This window comes from Brachionichthys hirsutus, chromosome 20, assembly GCF_040956055.1.
Source record: "Brachionichthys hirsutus isolate HB-005 chromosome 20, CSIRO-AGI_Bhir_v1, whole genome shotgun sequence".
Lineage (NCBI taxonomy): Eukaryota > Metazoa > Chordata > Actinopteri > Lophiiformes > Brachionichthyidae > Brachionichthys > Brachionichthys hirsutus.
The window spans coordinates 8,945,262-8,963,909 of record NC_090916.1 but is presented as its reverse complement, the minus strand read 5'-3'; the positions used below and the strand labels follow the sequence as shown (position 1 = coordinate 8,963,909).

The 18,648-nt window shown below is 49.8% G+C and overlaps 2 protein-coding genes across 2 annotated transcripts; one reads left to right on the top strand and one right to left on the bottom strand.

Annotated features, from left to right (window-relative positions):
- Positions 1–236: 236 nt before the first annotated feature.
- Positions 237–10,378, top strand: ezrb (ezrin b). The gene is made up of 13 exons (XM_068753747.1): positions 237–356; positions 3,718–3,801; positions 5,082–5,177; positions 5,554–5,828; positions 5,995–6,078; positions 6,157–6,303; positions 7,464–7,560; positions 7,688–7,851; positions 7,982–8,112; positions 8,413–8,573; positions 8,851–8,943; positions 9,026–9,274; positions 9,362–10,378. Exons 1-13 carry the CDS (start codon positions 345–347, stop codon positions 9,524–9,526), a joined length of 1,758 nt encoding a protein of 585 aa, XP_068609848.1. The 5' UTR covers positions 237–344; the 3' UTR covers positions 9,527–10,378.
- Positions 10,379–11,652: 1,274 nt separating this feature from the next.
- sytl3 (synaptotagmin-like 3) lies at positions 11,653–16,087 on the bottom strand. The gene is made up of 12 exons (XM_068753749.1): positions 15,990–16,087; positions 15,497–15,712; positions 14,538–14,605; positions 14,356–14,407; positions 14,194–14,260; positions 14,033–14,102; positions 13,652–13,779; positions 13,239–13,361; positions 12,968–13,137; positions 12,785–12,881; positions 12,528–12,698; positions 11,653–11,823 (listed from the first exon to the last, which is right to left on the bottom strand). Exons 1-12 carry the CDS (start codon positions 16,085–16,087, stop codon positions 11,767–11,769), a joined length of 1,317 nt encoding a protein of 438 aa, XP_068609850.1. The 3' UTR covers positions 11,653–11,766.
- Positions 16,088–18,648: the final 2,561 nt, after the last annotated feature.

Sequence of the window (18,648 nt, the reverse complement as noted above, 5' to 3'; positions counted from 1 at the left end):
TTGTTTTGTAATGACAGAAATATATTATGGTTATTAAAAAGAGTGTTATTTGAACAAACAAAAACCCTTCCGTCGGTGAACGCGTGACCTAACTCGCACTCTTATTGTGAAGGTCACACACGTCACTTCCTCCGTCGCGCTAGCGAGCTGCTGCTAGCTTGTTTCGTCGCGGCGGTGATTCACCCTGCTTGCCACCTTGCAGGGAGCTGCCTGCCCCTCACTCGGGTTTAAGTAAAGCCGAAGTGACTGGAAGTCGTCGCTGTTCGTTCTTTCTCTCCAGGAAGGCGCACAGAAGAGGCAGAGCCGGACGGAACGCTGCGCGGAGGCCACGGAAAACCAACAAAATGCCGAAACCGGTAAGCATCTTTCAACTTATTGATATTTCCAGACTGAGTCGGGCTTAACTACAGTTTCACAGGAAAGCTATAATCAATGGATTAACGATACTAAATGCATCATAACATTCGTTGTTTCCCATCACTAAGTTGAATCGGGGAATCGTTTAAATGTGACACTGATGCTAACTTTATTGCCTGTTGTTAATGTTATATTTAGCTAACTCCTTGTTAGCTCTGATTTGACATGAAAACAAAACAAAAATAATCAAAGTGATGATATCCGGTAAAAACTAAATAAATAAATAAATGATGCTTTCAAATAGCCCCCCCCCCCCCCCCCCCCCAACTTTCTAACTGTAAACCTGACTTTTTTTCCCCACATATATCTAACAGGGCACTTCTTTTAGACACTGAGTCACTGCCGCAGGATTCCATTACTCAACGCGTGTTCGTGTCCCAACAGCATCGCTGCTGTGTGTGTGTGTGTGTGTGTGTGTGTGTGCGTGTGTGTGTGTGTGTATGAAAGACAGCTGCGTTTCATTCGCTGGGTGTCGTCATGTGATCCACACTCGTTTCACAGCAAGTTCTCAGGAGGTTGTGATTGATCCAGGGTTGTCTCTCGGTCTGTCAGGCTCAGATCGGGGGGGCTACTTCCTCCTTAGTGCCCGGTTCTCATCATCGTGGAGGGAAATGGTGACGCGCTTCAGAACTAGAAACCCAGAAACGGTCCCTCCCTCGGTTTGGTTTACCAGTCCGACATCAACTCGTGTGTGTTTTAGGACTGTCAAGCAAAGTAAGATGCTAAAATGGAAGGCGACGTGATTCCAGCTAAGAAGCACCCAATCCGGTCGCTCGGATTACAGGCGAGACCGGTTGCCGTTGGGCCGAGCGGCTCGCCGTGATGACAATGGCTCAAAGCCCGTCTGTGTCACAGAGTGTGTTGTCGGTTTGTTTAGAACGCCGTCGTGGTTGTCATGAGCGCCAGCGTGGAAGTGACATCATCGTCTGACAGCGGCGGCCCGCCGAGACCGGCTGCCTCTGGAACAGCCTCGTCCGCGGCTCTCCCGCCGCCGTGGCGGCCCGAAACCTGAAGCCGTTTGTTTGTTCGCCGCTCTCGGCTTCATCTCTGACACCGTTTTTTACTTAATTGTAGAAAGAGTCTGAATTTGGGAACTCATCTTTTCTCTTGTCACGCCTCCCTTTTCATCCTAAACTTTGGCTCGGAGTTCCAACGGGATGATGTTTCCTTCGGACTCCGAGGCATCGTGGAGTCCTCTCCGTCTGACTCGTGGTCCCCTTATCTGGATGAGGCGTTGCCAGAAGTCAACCGTAGTCGCCCTTCGCCGTCCTGGAATCCCGATTCCTCTCGGACTGCGCACGGCGTGGCCACGGTCGGCGTGGTTACAGTCGGCGTGGCCACGGTCGGCGTGGATGGCCGTTTCCTTTCTAATGTCCGGTGCTGTTGTTCCCGGAACACCCTCGATGTCTGATTCACAAATCCGTCTGCGCTAACGGGATCTTTTACAAAGCCAGTTCTGAATCTTAAATATCCAGGCCTACCCCCCCCCCCTCCTCCCCCCCCCCCCCCCCCCCTCCTCCCAGGCCGTCGATTAGGGCTTAGAAGTATTCGCCATTCATGAGTTAAGTGCAAGATTCAAAAATCCATCCTGCTGATCTTGAGAATAGATAGTTGCCTGTGACATTGTCTGTCACGGCACCCCCTGCGTTGCCATGGAGCGTGTTTTACTGGTTGCTATGGTTTCTTGGTTACCAGAGACTGGTATTTTCCAGTAAAAAAATAATCTGTAATGCAGTTTTTGTCATTGTGGGCGGGGCTTGAAACGTGGGGAACCAATGGTCTTGCAGCCGAAACGACGGTAGCGGCTCGTCCCTCCACAGACTCTTTTTTTTTTACGGTTGACGCGCACGCCCCCGCTTTCCTCTGGCTGAAGTCGCTCATTGTGGAGCTCTGGGTGTTCGCCCCGTGTATTTTTAGCACATGTGTCATGTTTTCTTTACCGCTCTGACTGGTCCCGGTTTGTCGGTTACCGTTGGAGGACCGGCTTTGGGACTTACTCGGTAGTTTCTTCTGGTTCCTCGGCTCCACGCAGTCACACGTTCCACTCCTGGCGTGTTGTTCTTGGTGTTCCCTCCGTAGCTGCCGTAAATAAAGACAGTCTGGGCTGCCGCTACCTTTAAACCCTCTCGATATCGGGCCCTTATTGGATGAGCTTCGGGCCTTGGCTGCAGTTTCCGGGCTTGTTTCCTTGCTCTCGGAGGCAGAGGACGATGGCGGCTACTGGCCGAGGCCCTGGGGCTGAAAGGGGATCTTTGTTTTGCAGCGTTCCCATCCTTCTGCTTTTCGGCTGTGCGAGGAGGCGGCTGGTTTTTTCCTCCTTGCCACAGATTGCTGCGAGTCTCAAGCCCGTCTGACTCTGCTTGAGTCTCACCCAGAGGGCAGACGCTTTAAAAAAAACGGGGTCAACCTTGACGGCCCTTTCTTTACCGAGTCCTTACATCACCCGGGATGATTGGATTTGCGCCGCCTGTCAATCATTCCTCAGCCTTTGTGACTTCGCTGGAGCTCTGACTCACCGGGTCGTCACCGGTGCCGTCCAGACGTCCATGTTTCCGCTCGGCGCCGCTCCCAATGGCAGCTCTGCTTTCAGACTTCCTCTGGCGACGAGTGGCTTTGTGTCTCTTTCACTGAGCGTTAATACGTTCCGTCTTTTCTTAACAACCCCCACAAATACCTTTTTGAAATGATCTCTGCAGAGACGAAAAGGAAAAGCGAGCGCACACACCTCCAAGTGTTTGCATTGTTGCGTGGAACCGTGCGTGCAGTTCAGATGCCGTTTGCTGCTTTGCCTATTGCGGAACATGAGTCTGGCGGTCCAGGTTTTGAAGTTGTGCTTTAATCACTGGGGCGGAGGAAGTGGAGGACGGGCCTTGTGTGTGTGTGTGTGTGTGTGTGTGTGTGTGTGTGTGTGTGTGATCAAATAATCAAAGTTTCTGATTTGATTGTGCTTCAGGATATCCGTCCAGACTATAACCTGCATTGTGCCTCCTTTTGTCCTCGGCCAAAGAGAGGAATAATCACAAGATGTGTCTCCGCTCGACATTTATGTTCCTAAAAAGGCCCACACTGACGCCGTCTGTGAATATGATGTTCAAAAACATCAGCTTTTACAGCTTCAATCAGCCGGTCCGGCTCTGAGAGAGCAGCGAAACGCAGAGCTCTGCGTGTTTACTCTGCAAATACACCCTTACCACACACACACACACACACACACCAAAGCTCATGCTTTACTATGCATTGGCCCTTATGAATGAGAGCTGTGAGTTGACCTTTGAACTCTTCTGGTGTTTTTCCACTCAGGTCAACGTTCGCATCACGACCATGGATGCCGAGCTGGAGTTCTCCATCCAGCCCAAAACCACCGGCAAGCAGCTGTTTGACCAGGTACGGGGGGGGGCTGGCTAACGGCGCCGCGTGGCTTCTGGGCACCGGCGTTTTGACCCAAGTGTGGAAGCATTTTATAAAGATGATCAAAGAAGGCCCCACGGCGTAGCGTACAGGTATCCATGTACTGTTTGTGATTGGCGTGAGCTCCTCGGTGCTTCCGATGCGGCGGCGCGGGAGGGACGGCGTCGTTTTAACCACTTCCTGTACAACAAGTTTTACAATAGCGAGTTAAGCCATGTGCGATATTGCAGCCTGCTTGCGGCCTGCTTGCAGCCTCTATGGAAACGCTGATCCCGTTTGCGAGGCCTGGTTTTGGGCCGTGTGGTCGAGTCCCCGTCGCTGTGCTCTGAAGGTTTTTCTTCTTTGCCCTGAACACAAACGCTTCACTGAGTTTATTTTAATCATTCCCAGAAAGCCTCTGGATCTTATGAATAACTTGATGTGCTGCAGGCGGCTGCCGAACTGGAGGGTCAAAGTCTTAAAGCATTGAGTTAATGTCCCTCGTTAGATTTGAGGTCTGACAACAATATTTTCTCCGTCTTGCCACATCGTACATCCTCATTGTTGAGTGAAGTACGCAGCAGAGTCTACTTCCCCGACGGCGTTGCGTTTGTAGCAATCCACGGTAATTTGTCCTCTAAGAAATGTCCAGGTATCGGTGACCCTCTCTGCTTCTCGGCCTCTCGCGCTGTGGAAACACAAACCGCGCCATGAAAGGGCCGATTGTTTTCTGAAGCCTTCTGAGTTTCATTTCAGGGATCCAGTCTGGCTACATCGAGTCTCTGGGACTCCCACGGGGTCAGCCTGCCCTGTGTTTTTGTCCAATAAGAGGGGGGGGGGGGTTGGTCTTTTTAGCCTCAGCTTGGGCTTATCATGTGGAAAGGGTTTGTCAGGAGCGCCGGAGTGTTTGTTCTAACCCCACCCGGGCCTCACCTGGTGACCGGGTGGGGAATTTGGCGGTGATTCATTCAAAGAGGGCTCGGCATGGAAAACGCACCGCTCGCCTCGATCCCTCCGCTTTGAAGGGCGTAGAGATCGTCTGGCCGTCGCCGGTTCTTCTCTCGGAGGCCAGTGGAAAACGGTAGCTCCCCTCGCGTCGCCGTAACTTGTTCCAGATCTAGGACCGGGCTTTCACTTTCTGCCTCAGCTGCACGTTCAGAGTCCGAGACGGAGACGCACGCCTTGTTGTCCTCATCCGTCTGTCCACCCGTGTCTGTGATCGGTTATTTGTCCATCACGCAAAACTGCACGCCTGAATCTGTCGTTTCTTCGTGCAGGTGGTGAAAACGATCGGCTTCCGCGAGGTCTGGTACTTCGGACTTCAGTATATGGACAGCAAAGGTTACCCGACTTGGCTAAAACTGGACAAGAAGGTGAGATCGAACTTTAAATCACAGTTTGAGCGACGCTTTGGTTTTCCTCATCAGCAGGATGAACTCCAGGCCGTCAGATTCCACGCCTCGCTCAATCGGGAATATCCCCACGCTCTTCTGTCCCTTAAAACCAGTTCGTTCCTCTTAGAGGAAGAGGCGTAAAATGACTTGAGACTGGACGGGTTCTTCCATGTTATCACAGAAGTAGATCCCCCTTTCGGCGAGGACGCCGTCGGTTGTGTCGTTTATACACGGGAGGCGGCGTTATGCTAAGCTAACAACCTGCTCCAGGTGTAACTTTGAGCCACACACGTCCATCTCCTCCTGCATTGCTCTCACGGATGTCATTTTATCCCCCCCCCCCCCCCCCCCCCAGGTGTCGTCCCAAGAAGTGAAAAATGAGAATCCTCTGCAGTTCAAGTTCCGGGCCAAGTTGTTCCCAGAGGACGTGCCTGAGGAGCTGATCCAGAACGTGACCCAGAAGCTCTTCTTCATGCAGGTGAAGGAGAGCATCCTGAGCGACGAGGTGTACTGTCCGCCGGAGACGGCGGTGCTGCTGGCGTCCTACGCCGTCCAGGCCAAGTTCGGAGACTACAGCAAAGAAGACCACCGGCCCGGGTACCTGATGACCGAACGTCTGCTGCCGCACAGGTGAGACGAGCCGGATCGGCGCCAACCTGTTGGATTAAAGCGACCGGGAAGGAGATGAAAACGATTAAATGTGCCGTGAAATTAAAAGAGGATGCACGAACGTACTTCCAAACAAAAGGCGTCCGGTCCGTTCGGAGCTGATCCTCTTCTCTCTCTCTCCACGCAGAGTTCTGGAGCAGCACAAGTTGTCCAACGACCAATGGGAGGAGAGGATACAGGTGTGGCACGAGGAGCACGGCGGGATGTTAAAGTGAGTCTGCGCCGCGTGACCGTTGCGTTTAAGCTGCTCCGAGGAGACCCGCCGACGGTAAGTCTGTCCTCCTCGCAGGGAGGACGCCATCATGGAGTACCTGAAGATTGCCCAGGACCTTGAGATGTACGGCGTCAACTACTATGACATCAAGAACAAGAAAGGAACGGAGGTGTGCCTGGGAGTGGACGCCCTGGGACTCAACGTGTACGAGAAGGACGACCGGTAAGAGCCGCGGTGTTTGCTTTCCTGCCCGTGGCGCGGCGCCGAGCTCGCCGGCCGAGGTCTGTGATTCATCACGACTCCCGTTCCAGTCCCGGACAGGAGCGTCTCTAAAAGACGAGATTTTTGCCTCGGTCCCTTTTTAGTAGCGTCAATTTCCCAAAGTGATATAATCAGTTTCTGAAGTTGTCCCCTCTTGTGGCTATGGGGGACACGCGGCAAAAGGAGGCCTCTGATTGGCTGAATGTTTGTTCTGGAAGCTTAAATGATTGACTTGAAACATCTGACGGCGCAGTGAAGCTGACCCGGAGTCTGTCTGAGCTGTTTCAGCAGCGGAACTGTTGCTTTCAACCTCCAGAATCCAGATCAGCGGAGACATTCCTGTCCTCCACGGTGCGCTCCGTCGTCACCGTGGCGACCCAGACTGGTTTTTCAAGCTGTGCCGCATTTAAGAAAGAGGACCTTAAAGTGCTGCTCCTCCGCTGAAGGCGGGCGACCCACAATGCAGCAGCGCAGCCGGGGCGCGGGTTTAACTCCTTGTGCGCCGACATGCCGTCGAATCCGGTTTTCTGATTCTCCCGTTCCGACTGTCCCGGTGAAGACCCGGCCAAACCCCGTCTGGCGGCAGATCCGCTTTGACTCCATGAGAACGTTTCATTTTATTAAAGAGTGACTCGCGGAAATCAGCTGCTAAAAGCACACCTCAGCAAAGCGCCTAGGCTCTGCTGGACGACTCGACTCGCTGAGGCCACGCCCACATTGTTCTGCCGATGCCTGGAGAGTGCGTCAGGGTCGGCATCCGGCTGAAATTCCAGTTTGGTCGGCTGCAGTTTCGCAGCGGAGTTTCGCCGCGGGGCGGGCGGCTTCCTTTCTAGATTGCGACACATCGGCTTCTCAACGCCGCCTCGCATTGTGCTGAACGGGGTCGGCGTCCGATCGGTTTGAGCGCTCAGAACCGCGCCCACGGATCAAACGGTGGATCCAGAAATCCACGTTCCCAGAGAAAGGTTGTTGTTCCGTTAACGGGGGGGTGAAAGACTTTTCTCGTTCCTCCGCGTCGCCACGCGAACGCCTCAGTGGGAGTTAGAACCCGACGTCGGGCGGATGCCGTCCTTCGCCCGTCCAAATGGATCGGACGGTCGTTCATGTGTTCCCTTCCCCAGATTGACCCCGAAGATCGGCTTCCCCTGGAGCGAGATCAGAAACATTTCCTTCAACGATAAGAAGTTCATCATCAAGCCCATCGACAAAAAGTCTCCCGTGAGTGACCTGATAGTCAAACGCGTTTCTCTGCGCCTGTTCCGACCTACAACAGAACGCTTTGTTCCCCTCCCTCCTTCCTTCCTCCTTCCTCCTCCTTTTCCTCCTTCCTCCTCTGCATTTGCAGGACTTTGTGTTTTACGCGCCGAGAATGCGCATCAACAAGCGCATCCTGTATCTGTGCATGGGCAACCACGACCTGTACATGCGCCGCCGCAGGCCCGACTCCATCGAGGTGCAGCAGATGAAGGCCCAGGCCCAGGAGGAGAGGAAGAAGAGGGAGCAGGACAAGTAGGCAGATTTCCACCGTTCATTCGGCGGCAGGCCAGAATCGATTTCGCTCTCTTTTTAGAAACGTGCGTGCCGTTTCGAGAGCCGCGGCCGCGCGGCGACTGATTTGTCGGTCTTGTCTCATCTTCAGGGAGCAGCTGGAGAAGGAGAGGAAGATCAGGGAGGACATCGAGAGACAGAAGGAGGAGCTGGAGCAAGACAAACAGACTCTGATGATGAGGGTCAGGCAGTCGGAGGAGAAGACCAGGAAGGTGATGACCGGTGAGCGCTGGGGGGAGCTAACGCTTAGCTAGCTCGCCGTAAAGACCGTCATTGGTGTTTTGTCGTGTCCTGTGATGTAACGTTGTTGTCATGGCTACAGTTTGAACGGAGGCCGCTAACGTTAGACCCGGCGCCTCCGTGACCGGCAGCACCGGAGCTGCAGTTCGCTTCTCGACGAGCAAACACTTATTGTCTCGTTTTGCGGCGACGCAGCTTCCTCTTTGAAGTCGCTTTGCGTTTGTGAGACGTTCCTTTTGTGTGATCGTCTCTCTCGTGTCCCGTCCCCGCGTTTCGCCTCAGAGTTGGACGACCAGTCAAAGAGGGCGTACGAGCTGGAGAGAGAGTGCCAGCGGAAGCAAGAGGAGACGGCGAATCTGGAGGAGGAGCGCCAGACCGCCCTGAGGGCGAAGGAGGCGCTGTCTCGCCAGGCTGAGAACCAGAGGAGGAACCAGGAGCAGCTGGTCAGTATCTAGATGGTCCAAACTCGGCTGTCACTTCATCCGAGGCGGTTCCAGGCTCATTGCAGGGTGGGGGTGGGGGGGGGGGGACCTGCTGCTGCTGCCCTTTCAAACTTAATCCCTGCTGAGACGCTTACGTCTCTGAGAAGTGTCCTCATCCTGTCGTCGCCCTGCTTGAAGAGACTTTGTAGAAAAGGCTTTACAATCGTGTTCTGTTGTGACCCCCCCCCCCCTCGTGACAGTTTGACCCTTTTATTCTGAACCGTTTGTCTCTCATCAGGCTGCACAGCTGGCCCAGCAAACATCCACCATCACCATGCTGGAGGAGGACAGGCGGCGCCAGGAGGAGGAGGTCAACACATGGCAGAGCAAGGTGAGCGCTTTAACGGGGGGGGGGGGGGGGAGGGAGGATCAGGGTGACCCTTACGGATTCCTCCTCCTCCTCCTCTCTCCAGGCCAAGGAGGCGGAGGTCGACCTGCAGAGGACCAAGGAGGAGCTGGACCTGGTGACGACGACGCCCCTCCTGCCGCCGCCTCCTCCGCCGCTCTCGCTGTACGACCACTCGGACTACAACAGCGACAACGAGGAGAGCAGCAGCACGCACAGCGCCGACCTGCACAGCGAGAGCCTCTCCAACCACCACAGGGAGGACTACCGCACGACGGAGGCGGAGAAGAACCAGCGCGTCCGGAAACAGCTGAAGGTGAGGCGAGGATCACGGAAGTTCTGTCAGGGGGGGGGGGGGAGATGACACGGTGCCACCCTAACCCCCCCCGGTGTCTGTCCTCAGGACCTCACCTTGGAGCTGGAACAGGCCCGCGACGAGTCCAAGAACACCCAGAACGACCTGCTGCACAGCGCCAACGTCCGGGAGGGCCGAGACAAATACAAGACGCTGCGACAGATCCGGCAGGGAAACACCAAGCAGAGGATCGACGAGTTCGAGTCCCTATAGAGAGCCGGTCGGCCCGTGTGCCGCGCACGCACGCACGCACGCACACACACACACAGCGGTCCAGGACCACGCTGGAGACTCATACAGACGCTGCCGTCCTTTTGTCAGTGCCAAACCTTTCTCTTCTTGGCGTTTCAGATCTTTATTTTTATTTGTGTGTGTGTGTGTGTGTGCGATTGGATCCTAGACGGTTTTTGTTTTGTTTTAATCCAGAGGGGGTTGATGAAGAAGCAGGACTAGCTAAATTGTTACTCGTCTTTCCCGATACGGCACGTAAAGGAAGCCTCGCTCCCGTTTGCTCGCCGTTCGCTGTTGAAGGAATCGTTTTAGCGGCTGCTGGGAAAGCGGGAATCGTCGTGTTCGTTTCTGTACCGCCGTTGAAACACGCCCCGGTCGGGTATTTCTGCTGTTCCCGGGACGTCGAAGGGCGTCTCGTCTGTGTATTTGTTTTTGCCATCGGCTAATGAAAGCATGTCTGTTTAGTCACCGAAATGAGTCCTCTTAATCACCAAATGAAAGAGATTTAACTAAGTTATTATTTTAATTGTCTGGAATATTAAATCGGATCGTTCTCGGTACTGGTGATTCGTTTGTGTTTTGCGGCGCTGGGAAACACCTGCCGAACGTGTTTGTGCGCTTTGACCCTCCTCGGCGGCCTTTCTGTCTGCGGGCCGTCGCTTCTCGTTTCCACCTCCCTCCGAGGTGAAACCGAGAGTCCAGCTCGGTCCCGGGATGGAACCAACGCCTCGCTCTGTGCTGGAAATCTGCTGATCTGTGTGTACGAGCAGGTTTTTATGATGAGATGTTAAACGTAACGGCAATAAAGCAAAAAAAAAAAAGACTCAGACTCCACATCAGCGTCTTCGTACTTTCTATTCTGGTCTGCTTCCTGTCCTCGCCTGTGCTGCCTCCTCTTACCTGCTCCAGGAAGTCACGTGATGCCGACTCGAACGCAGCCAGAAGACACCAAGAGACATTCTCTGCATTTAAAACCATCATTTTTCACCAAAATATGCGAATAAAGTTGACTTGATATTGTAACGTTGGCGCTGGGATTAAATGACGGGAGGAATTACATAGTTTTTGTTTTTATGACAAGTCGTTTCCGGGTTTTATGCCCCGCCCCCGTCTCACCTGGTCTCGGTCTGAGAAAAGGGCGTCATCCGTCTACCTGCTGGAACACAACACACACAAACAGCTATATAAACACAAGTCGAGTCTGTTTAACACTTACACTCGCAGATGCGTTCACACACACACACACACACACACCAGAACACACACGACACGCCCGCAGACACCGGGACACACGCACAAAGAGACATGCGGAGACACAATGAGGCGTGTTTACACTCTGACGCATGAACTCAGACCAGTGTTTGCTCTACTGGGAAGGTTTGGTAACTGATAAGGACATTTTAGTCACAATGAGTCTCGAGGTTAAACCACAAAACCCGCCTGACGTTCAGAAGAGACTCTGCTGACGCCTGGTGGTCAAACAGGGGAACTGACGGGAGAGGAACGAGGCTTGGTGCTTTAGTTTAGAAAATAAGTTTGAAATCGTGTAAAATAGACATTCAAGCGTAAACAGTCATTATTTATTAAGATAAATTTAACTATATGAAATATGTAATTTTTGAAATGTTTTGTTTTTGGAGCATCATTAAAAATATTTTTTTTTTCACGAATATTTATTCAAACTACAATCGTGACTTGAAGCCTTCGGATACTTTAATCTTTCCGCTACTCTTGTTATTGTTATTGTTTCCATGGCTACAGGTTGACGTCAGATTCAAAGTCTGAGTTGGATTTACCCCAGTCGAGGGTTTCCAGGGCATAAATTAAACCGTTTGATTTAATTTTATATTAAATCTCAACTAGGAAACCCTAACCCTAACCCTAACCCTAACCCTAACCCTAACCCTAATCCAGACCTACATTGTTTGGGCCCAACAATAAAAGTCAACAATCAGTGTGAATAATATTTTTTGGGGATGTAAACATTTAATCTCATCTGAATTACGGTCATAACTCAAGTAAACGAAAAAAATGATATGCAAAGCTGCTTTCTAAAAGCTTACATTAAATAGTGTTTTTATGCAAACCGACATCAATATAATCTGTGTTACAATTCAGATGAAAATGCAGATATGTTTTTTTTGTTAATCGAACATCACAATTAATATTAGATTATTTGTCGAACAGAAAAAGAGGCCGCGGGTCGTTTTCCTGCAGGGAACTCAAAGCTGTGGTTCTCCTCCGTTCTGCTCCACAGCGCCCCCGTCGGGACACTTTGTCTGAGGAGAGAAGAAGGAAGTAAGGAGGAACCGCTGAACCAATCAGTCCCTCTGATGGCCAATGACGTCATTGCTAAGTTTGAATAAGACCGGATAACATAAATAAGAATTGATAGAAACAAAAATATAAAAGTTTAAATTATAAAGTAAAGGGATTAGTTTTTTCTTTTTAAACTCAGCTGACTAATAAAATAGTTTACTACAGTTTCTTTATTTTTAATTAAAAATAGATTAAATATAAAACGCAATATACTTCTAAACGCTATTTTTTTCTCCTTATATTTTCCCTGACTCTGGTGAAAATAGCATTGTAAAATCAAAAAAAATACACCTCAAATGAAAATAAATAGAAATGTCAGATTTGTTACATTTATTTAGATTTCTGCAGAGATTTAATAATGTACTGATTATTTCATCATTTCAGTGTGATCTGCTTTTTAATTATGAAGGAACAAACAGTAAATTTGCTTTTTTAAATTTTACTGAGAATAGATTTGGGAGGTTTACATCGTGCCTGCAGCATCATATCATATTGTCCATAATTAGGCTATCATATCTTATTTCTCCCCAACAAAAATGAAACCCTGCAATTTGCAGATTTATTCAAGGTTATTTTGAACGAACGAACAAACTTTAACTTCTCGTCTAACTCTCTGCTTCTCAAATGACAAACGTCACCGCTTCATGTCTGAAGCTCCGTTTACCTTTGGACAAAGCGGGTACCAGCTGGAGCACCGGGAGGCCAGGTAGTCAAATCTCCACCCGTCCAACGGGATGAGAACCTCGCCGAGAAATGTCTTCCTTCTCAGGGTCCCTGAATGCCACACGACGGCCTGCAGCCTCTGTCCAATCAGTCGGTGGCGCTCTACGTGATACTGTTAAACACCAGAGGAGCTTTATTTCACAGGGGAGGCGCAACATTAAATCGTCATAACATCAAAAGTTGAAAGTGTCTTTCTACCTTTAGAACTTCGTTATAAACTGGATCAGTCGTGTTTTTCTTCACGGCCGTCTTCATTTTGATGCACTTCTCCGGCAGCACTTTGAGTTTGACGTACCTGCAGATACAGGACGGCGCGGTTTGAATGCGGAACTACGCGACAGGAAGAAGTCAAACTGCGTACGACGTTTTCATTCTCCTCACGGTCGACACTTCTTCCTCTTGGCGTCGCCGTAGGTGAGGTTTCTGCATCCGCCCACCGTGATCTCCAGACAGGCGGCGCTGTTGTTGTAGGTCACCGCCAACTCCAGCTCTCCGCCCACGGCGACGCCCTCAAAGAGGCCGCAATCTGTGGCGACGCTGCTGATGCTGCCCTGGAAGGACCGGCCACACGTTTCAGCTCTGCGCTTCAGAGGTAGCGGCGACGTTGCCGTGAGAACCGGGACAGAACATCCCGGCTGCTGCTTCTACTCACTCGGTTTCCCGCAGGGTACTCCGAACCCAAGGACGCGTCTTCCTCCGGCCCGGTGGAGGAGCCCTCCTGATCGCTATCCTTGCCCTTCCTGAACAGGTTGGAAAGGCTTTTGCCTTTGAAGAGCTGGAAACATGAGGACGAAAGCTTTTGAGAATATTGACGGTGACGGTCACAATCACTATAAGAATAAAAATTGCATAGAACTCTAACAGTGACTGACGTTATGTACGTTGTCACTGTGGAGCACGAATGCAGACAAGGTAAAAAATAAAAAATAAAAGAAGAAAAAAAATTAAAAAAATAAAAAAATAAAATAAAAAAGAAAGCTTTTGAGAATATTTATCCCTTCAAACAAGAAAAGGAACCCAAAAATGCAAATTCATTATTCAAGCGACTTCAGCCTCGTGACTTACGTGGCTGGATTTGCTGATGTCGCCGTCAGACAGGCTCTTCTGGGTTCTGTAGCTATAGCTCGACGCTCTCCTGCCGCCGTCGACGCTGAGCAGATCTCCTCGCACGTCATTCTGAGACGTCGAGATCTCTGAGTCGAGATAAGAGAAACAAAACGCTTCAAATCTCAGGGGGGGGGAGGATATCGTCGATCCTGATATGCATAAAGACGTAGATTCATCCACTTCCTGGAGACGACTTCAGACACATTTCCTTTGCGGTTATTACTATGCGTGCGTTTTCTGTTCATCAGATTATGTCCTTCCTGATTGTTGCCGCAGATGTGGTAGATTTTCTAGGAAACTCTTGAACTGATCAGAGAGCATGTGCTGATAGCAACTCACTCTTGATGTGACTGGTGAAGGACACCATCAGATCCTCCACAGACTTGGTGAAAGTCTTCGAGTTAAACTCCTACAGATCAAGACACAACATTTTAAGCGCTCGGTTCATATATTTTAAACTTAAAATGTGAATTAAAGATGGAAATATTCCAATAATTTACCCCAAATCTGCTCAGAAACTGATAATCCGAGTGTGGCGGAGGAGTCGGAGGCACAACTGAGATATGACTGTTAAGAAATACACAAGAACACGTCACTGGTTTGTGTTTTATGCTCTTCACTGAAACACTCATAATAATAAACACATTCAGATTCCTTTTTACCTCAGCATGCTGCAGGTCTTTAACAGTTTCTCTCCAGCCGTCTCGTATTTGTCTGTGGAGAACATGAAAAGGAAAACCAGTCCATCAGTTTATTACACTTAAATCAGACAACAGGAGGGAAATAGTCATGATTTATAATAACAGTGAATTTAAAAATAAGAGAAAACGGATGTTGGATAAACCTGTGATGAGCGGATATTTCCGTGCTCTCTGCTCTAAGAACCATTCTCCAGACCGGACTTTCACCTCTCTGTGTGGAAGAAAACACACATTCAATTAATGATTCAAAGCTGATCATTACAATTAATTTATCCTAGCTGCTTTAAAAGAACGGAAAAGCAACTTAAAGGGGGACAACAGATGACGTAAAAGATTTTACATTTTATACAATAAATATAAAACACTATGATCCATTTAGACTTGCATCTGGCGAATATTTTGTGCAATATTAAGTGTTATTATTGTTTTTAGTCTGCACCAGATCACTGTTAACTTTAGCTCGTTTGCGGCTAAATGCTACGCTACGTTTCCCATCTGCTGATTGTGCTTGCTTGTGTATCTGAATTCAATGTTTTAATCATGAAATAAGTTATACCTTCATGTTAGTTTTTAATGTTTTACTTGTCCAGGAGGGCGTCTCTTTGGCGTATTATCCATTCCTAGACAGTCGTTGTTGCACAGGGACACTAATTAGTGTGACACACTGTGTCGCGCTAATAAGTCCGGTGTTTGTGCTTTCTCCTGCCTAAACTAGTCATTTAAAAAAGGCAGATTTCAGTTATAAATATACAAAAATGAAGGTTATTTACCATTAAAGCGTCATGCAATGATTTTAAGTGACTTTTACTACAAAAACCGATTTTATTGGGGCCGAACACGATGGGGAATCTAGCTTTGCTGCCCCCTGCTGTTAGGAGATGAGAACAGCAGCCTGCCAGGCGGTGTGTAGTTCACGGCCTATAGGTCAAAATAGTTATCCGTTCTAAGGAACAATTACCGGTACTCAAATTTAAAGGGTCAAAATGAAAACAGACACAAAAATAGTTTATACAGCATAAAACCCAGAAAGTGAATGTCAAAAACTATCTTGTGTTGCGATCGGATATAAATATTTCAGATCTCATTGAACTATTTGCTGCACCTGTAGGCGTGGCAGACCGTGCACTTCCAGCTGAACGTCGCCCCGCCCACGCGGCACCTGTCGCAGATGCGGTGGCTGCAGCCGCGGCAGATTTCACCAGAGTTCCAGCATCTTCCCAGCGGCCTCCGGCAGCGGGCGCAGCTCCGCTCGCCGTGCTGCTGGGAGAAGCTCTTTGCTCCTCTCCTCCGAAGCTCCTGGAGCTCATACTTCATCCTCCTGAGAACAAAATAGAACTTTTATCACCCTCTCTTCCTTATTTTATAAACAAATATACACGAGGAGCTTTTTTATTTTTATTTCATTTCATATTTGTGTTTATTTTACAACATAACTTATAGTAGCCGACTTCCTAGAAACTGCCAGTTTGTTCAATGTAAAAGCTGCTGAATACTCGGAATTTCCCTTGGGATGAATAAAGTATCTTATCTCTCTGTGATTCGACTAAAATGATCAAAGCCTCCTTTCAGCATCAGCCGGTTAGAAGCGGGCTCACCTGATCCTGTCTTCTTCGATGGTACGCAGCTGCCTGTCCCTCTGGAGAACCTCCAGGACTCGTTCTCTCTCCAGAGCGTGAAGCAGACTTAAATCCATCTTGAAGCTGCTGCCCTCTGATCGTGTGTCGCCGACCCTCCTCTCTGCTTCTGTCTTTTTATTCCAGACTCCTCCTCCTCTCTTCTTTAACCCCCCCCCCCCCCCCTTCTCTGGGCCCACACCTCCTCTTGAATCTTCTGGAGGGTCTGACATAGAAAGGTTCGATATTATTGCTTGTATACTTTGGTTGAGACGCCCGATTCAGACCTCAACAGGGTCTCCTTCCACACCAGCTAAATGTTTCACAGCCGACAAATTAAAACACGTTTGGGTAATATTTTAGCTCATCATCTCCTTCCCACCCTGACATATATATATATATATATATATATATATATAAAAACACAAAAATAAACCTCAAATTAATTTAAATACTTTGTCAGAGTCTTAAATCGTGTTCTCGTCTCACTCTTATAGGAACCAAAAATGAACACAATGCTCCACGTCTGCATTGAGATGTTCCTTCGGGCTTTCTTTGATCTGGTGGGAGCAGCAGATCAGAGAAGCTGCATTCCAGCCTCGCAGATAAGAGCCGTCATTGCGCAGGGGGAGCATCCAGCGCGCACGCAGGGATCGGAAACGATTCAGGCGCCTTGAGTCCACGTCCGAGAAGAGGAGGTGGGTTTATGCACCCCCCCCCCCCCCCCACGGGCCGCGGCAGTCAAACAAACCCAAACCAAATACGGACTCTGAATGCCGAGATCATGTGGTCTCTGACGCTTCCCCACCCAGAGCAGTTTCCTGGAAGACCCGCGTGTGACGCGAAACCCGCCAGAGACGCGTCACGACCACGACCCACGAGATCTGCACGGACCTGCAAGAACCGCAGCGTGCCGAGCGGAACTTTAAAGGCATGGTGGGGGAAACCGAGCCTCGGCTCCATGCTGCGTTCGAGTCCCACCGGCTTTCAAAAAACATTTAAACGCAAGCGAAGAAATGAATTGATTCGCGCGTCGGAGCCGATCACTGAGCCGGACTCGGAACAGGAGACTTCAGGGTTCCTGTTTCAGGAGGAATCCGGAGTTCCTGCTTCGTTGATCCCGTTTAGAAGCTGTGATGACGAAACGTTAACGACAAAAACATCTGAAGCAAAGAGGAGCTCAGGTGAGGCCCCTTCAGGTGTGGCCCCGGAGGTGAGGATCAGGCTGCAGAGACGCGCTTACCTTCAGGCTCGTGGTGCCCCCCCCCCCAACGAGTGGCAGCTGTGCTTCACACGGAAACATGAGATCAGCTTCCTTCCTCTTTGTAATCACAATCCGACAACTGAAGCCGCTCGAGGTGTAACAAAGAAAAAACACGCACAAGTCAGAAGATCAGCGTCAAAGAGGTTGTTGTTGTTTTTATTAAAACCCTGCCTGACAAAATAAACAATGTGGAAACGTTTCCAGCTCAAAGAGAAGAAAAAAAATAGTTTTTTAATTAACTTTTAAAAATACGCCAAATTTGACAAACATTGTCGACGTTATCCCTGAAGTTAGATGCAAAATTCCGGAGTTACTCCTAATCCCACCATCACAGATCTCACCGGGATGTCATTGGGTCGTTTCCATCCAATCGCTGGATACATTGATCAATCAAAACATTGTAAATCCAATCGGTGGAAAACGAAGATTATCCCGACAAAATCTTTAAAATAATTCCCTTTGCCGCGCCGTACCTCGAGCGATCTTCCGAACAGGAGTCTCCTTCCATCGACAAATGTTACCTTTTCCCTTTTTGCTCCTCACAAACGTTCCCAGCGGAGGAAACACTTTGGTGCGGATCGCTTCGGAGCTACGGAAATTCATTTATAAATATGAGCTCTGCTTATTTAAAAAAAAAAACCATTCATAGAAACAGGATAAAAAAAAAAAAACTAAACACACAAGACTCTCACACATCGAACCGTTATTGGATGCACAACAAAGACGACCTGGATGGAGCTCGAGAACCGGGATCAGTCCGACCTGAACGGAGCGACGCGTTTCCACCCGGACATTAAAGCTGGACTTGAATAAACGGCTCGGGCTTCAAGCCGTGTGTAGAAACGTCTTTAGCCGCAACGTCTCTTCCACCGACAGCCTGTCCTGGTAGAAGCTCAGTCCCGTCAGGAGCTCGATATCTCGGACGCGCGACGTGTGAAACTGCAGCCAGTCCTCCACCCACGTCAAGTCGGACCCGTTCTGAAGACAGACGCAGCGACATTGATCTGGTAAACCTCATTGTCTAGGATAGACTGAAGCCGTTGTGGGGTGAGACTCACAGCACAGCGCTCTGTGTGGTCCGGTCGGTGAGGAAGGATGAAGGACTTGGCCCTCAGGGGACCCTCGCAGCTAACCGGGCTCAAGGTCGAATTCCCACAGCTGGTCAGGATCAGGAAGAAATGTGTCGGGATGGGAGCCTCGTTCCTGGGGGGGAAAAACAACGACAACAAGCATTCCAGGAGTTGAAACGTAAAACAGAAGTTTCCCAATTTTAGCCACAGCTCCACAAAGACGGGCGGAGTAACCGCTCGTCCTCCCTCCTTCAGGCCACGCTAGCTCCACGTGTACGAGACAAAGGACAAAAAGCCAGGACATTGG

Bases quoted from the DNA above. Each gene is read 5' to 3' on its own strand.
- ezrb (XM_068753747.1), top strand. The intron at 3,802-5,081 runs GTACGGGGGGGG...TTCTTCGTGCAG, and splicing joins GCAAGCAGCTGTTTGACCAG to GTGGTGAAAACGATCGGCTT. The intron at 5,178-5,553 runs GTGAGATCGAAC...CCCCCCCCCCAG, and splicing joins GGCTAAAACTGGACAAGAAG to GTGTCGTCCCAAGAAGTGAA.
- sytl3 (XM_068753749.1), bottom strand. From the start codon at position 16,087: ATGGATTTAAGTCTGCTTCACGCTCTGGAGAGAGAACGAGTCCTGGAG. The intron at 14,606-15,496 runs GTGCAGCAAATA...TCTTCCACACAG, and splicing joins ACGGTCTGCCACGCCTACAG to AGAGGTGAAAGTCCGGTCTG. The intron at 12,882-12,967 runs GTGAGGAGAATG...CTGTATCTGCAG, and splicing joins AAGAGGAAGAAGTGTCGACC to GTACGTCAAACTCAAAGTGC.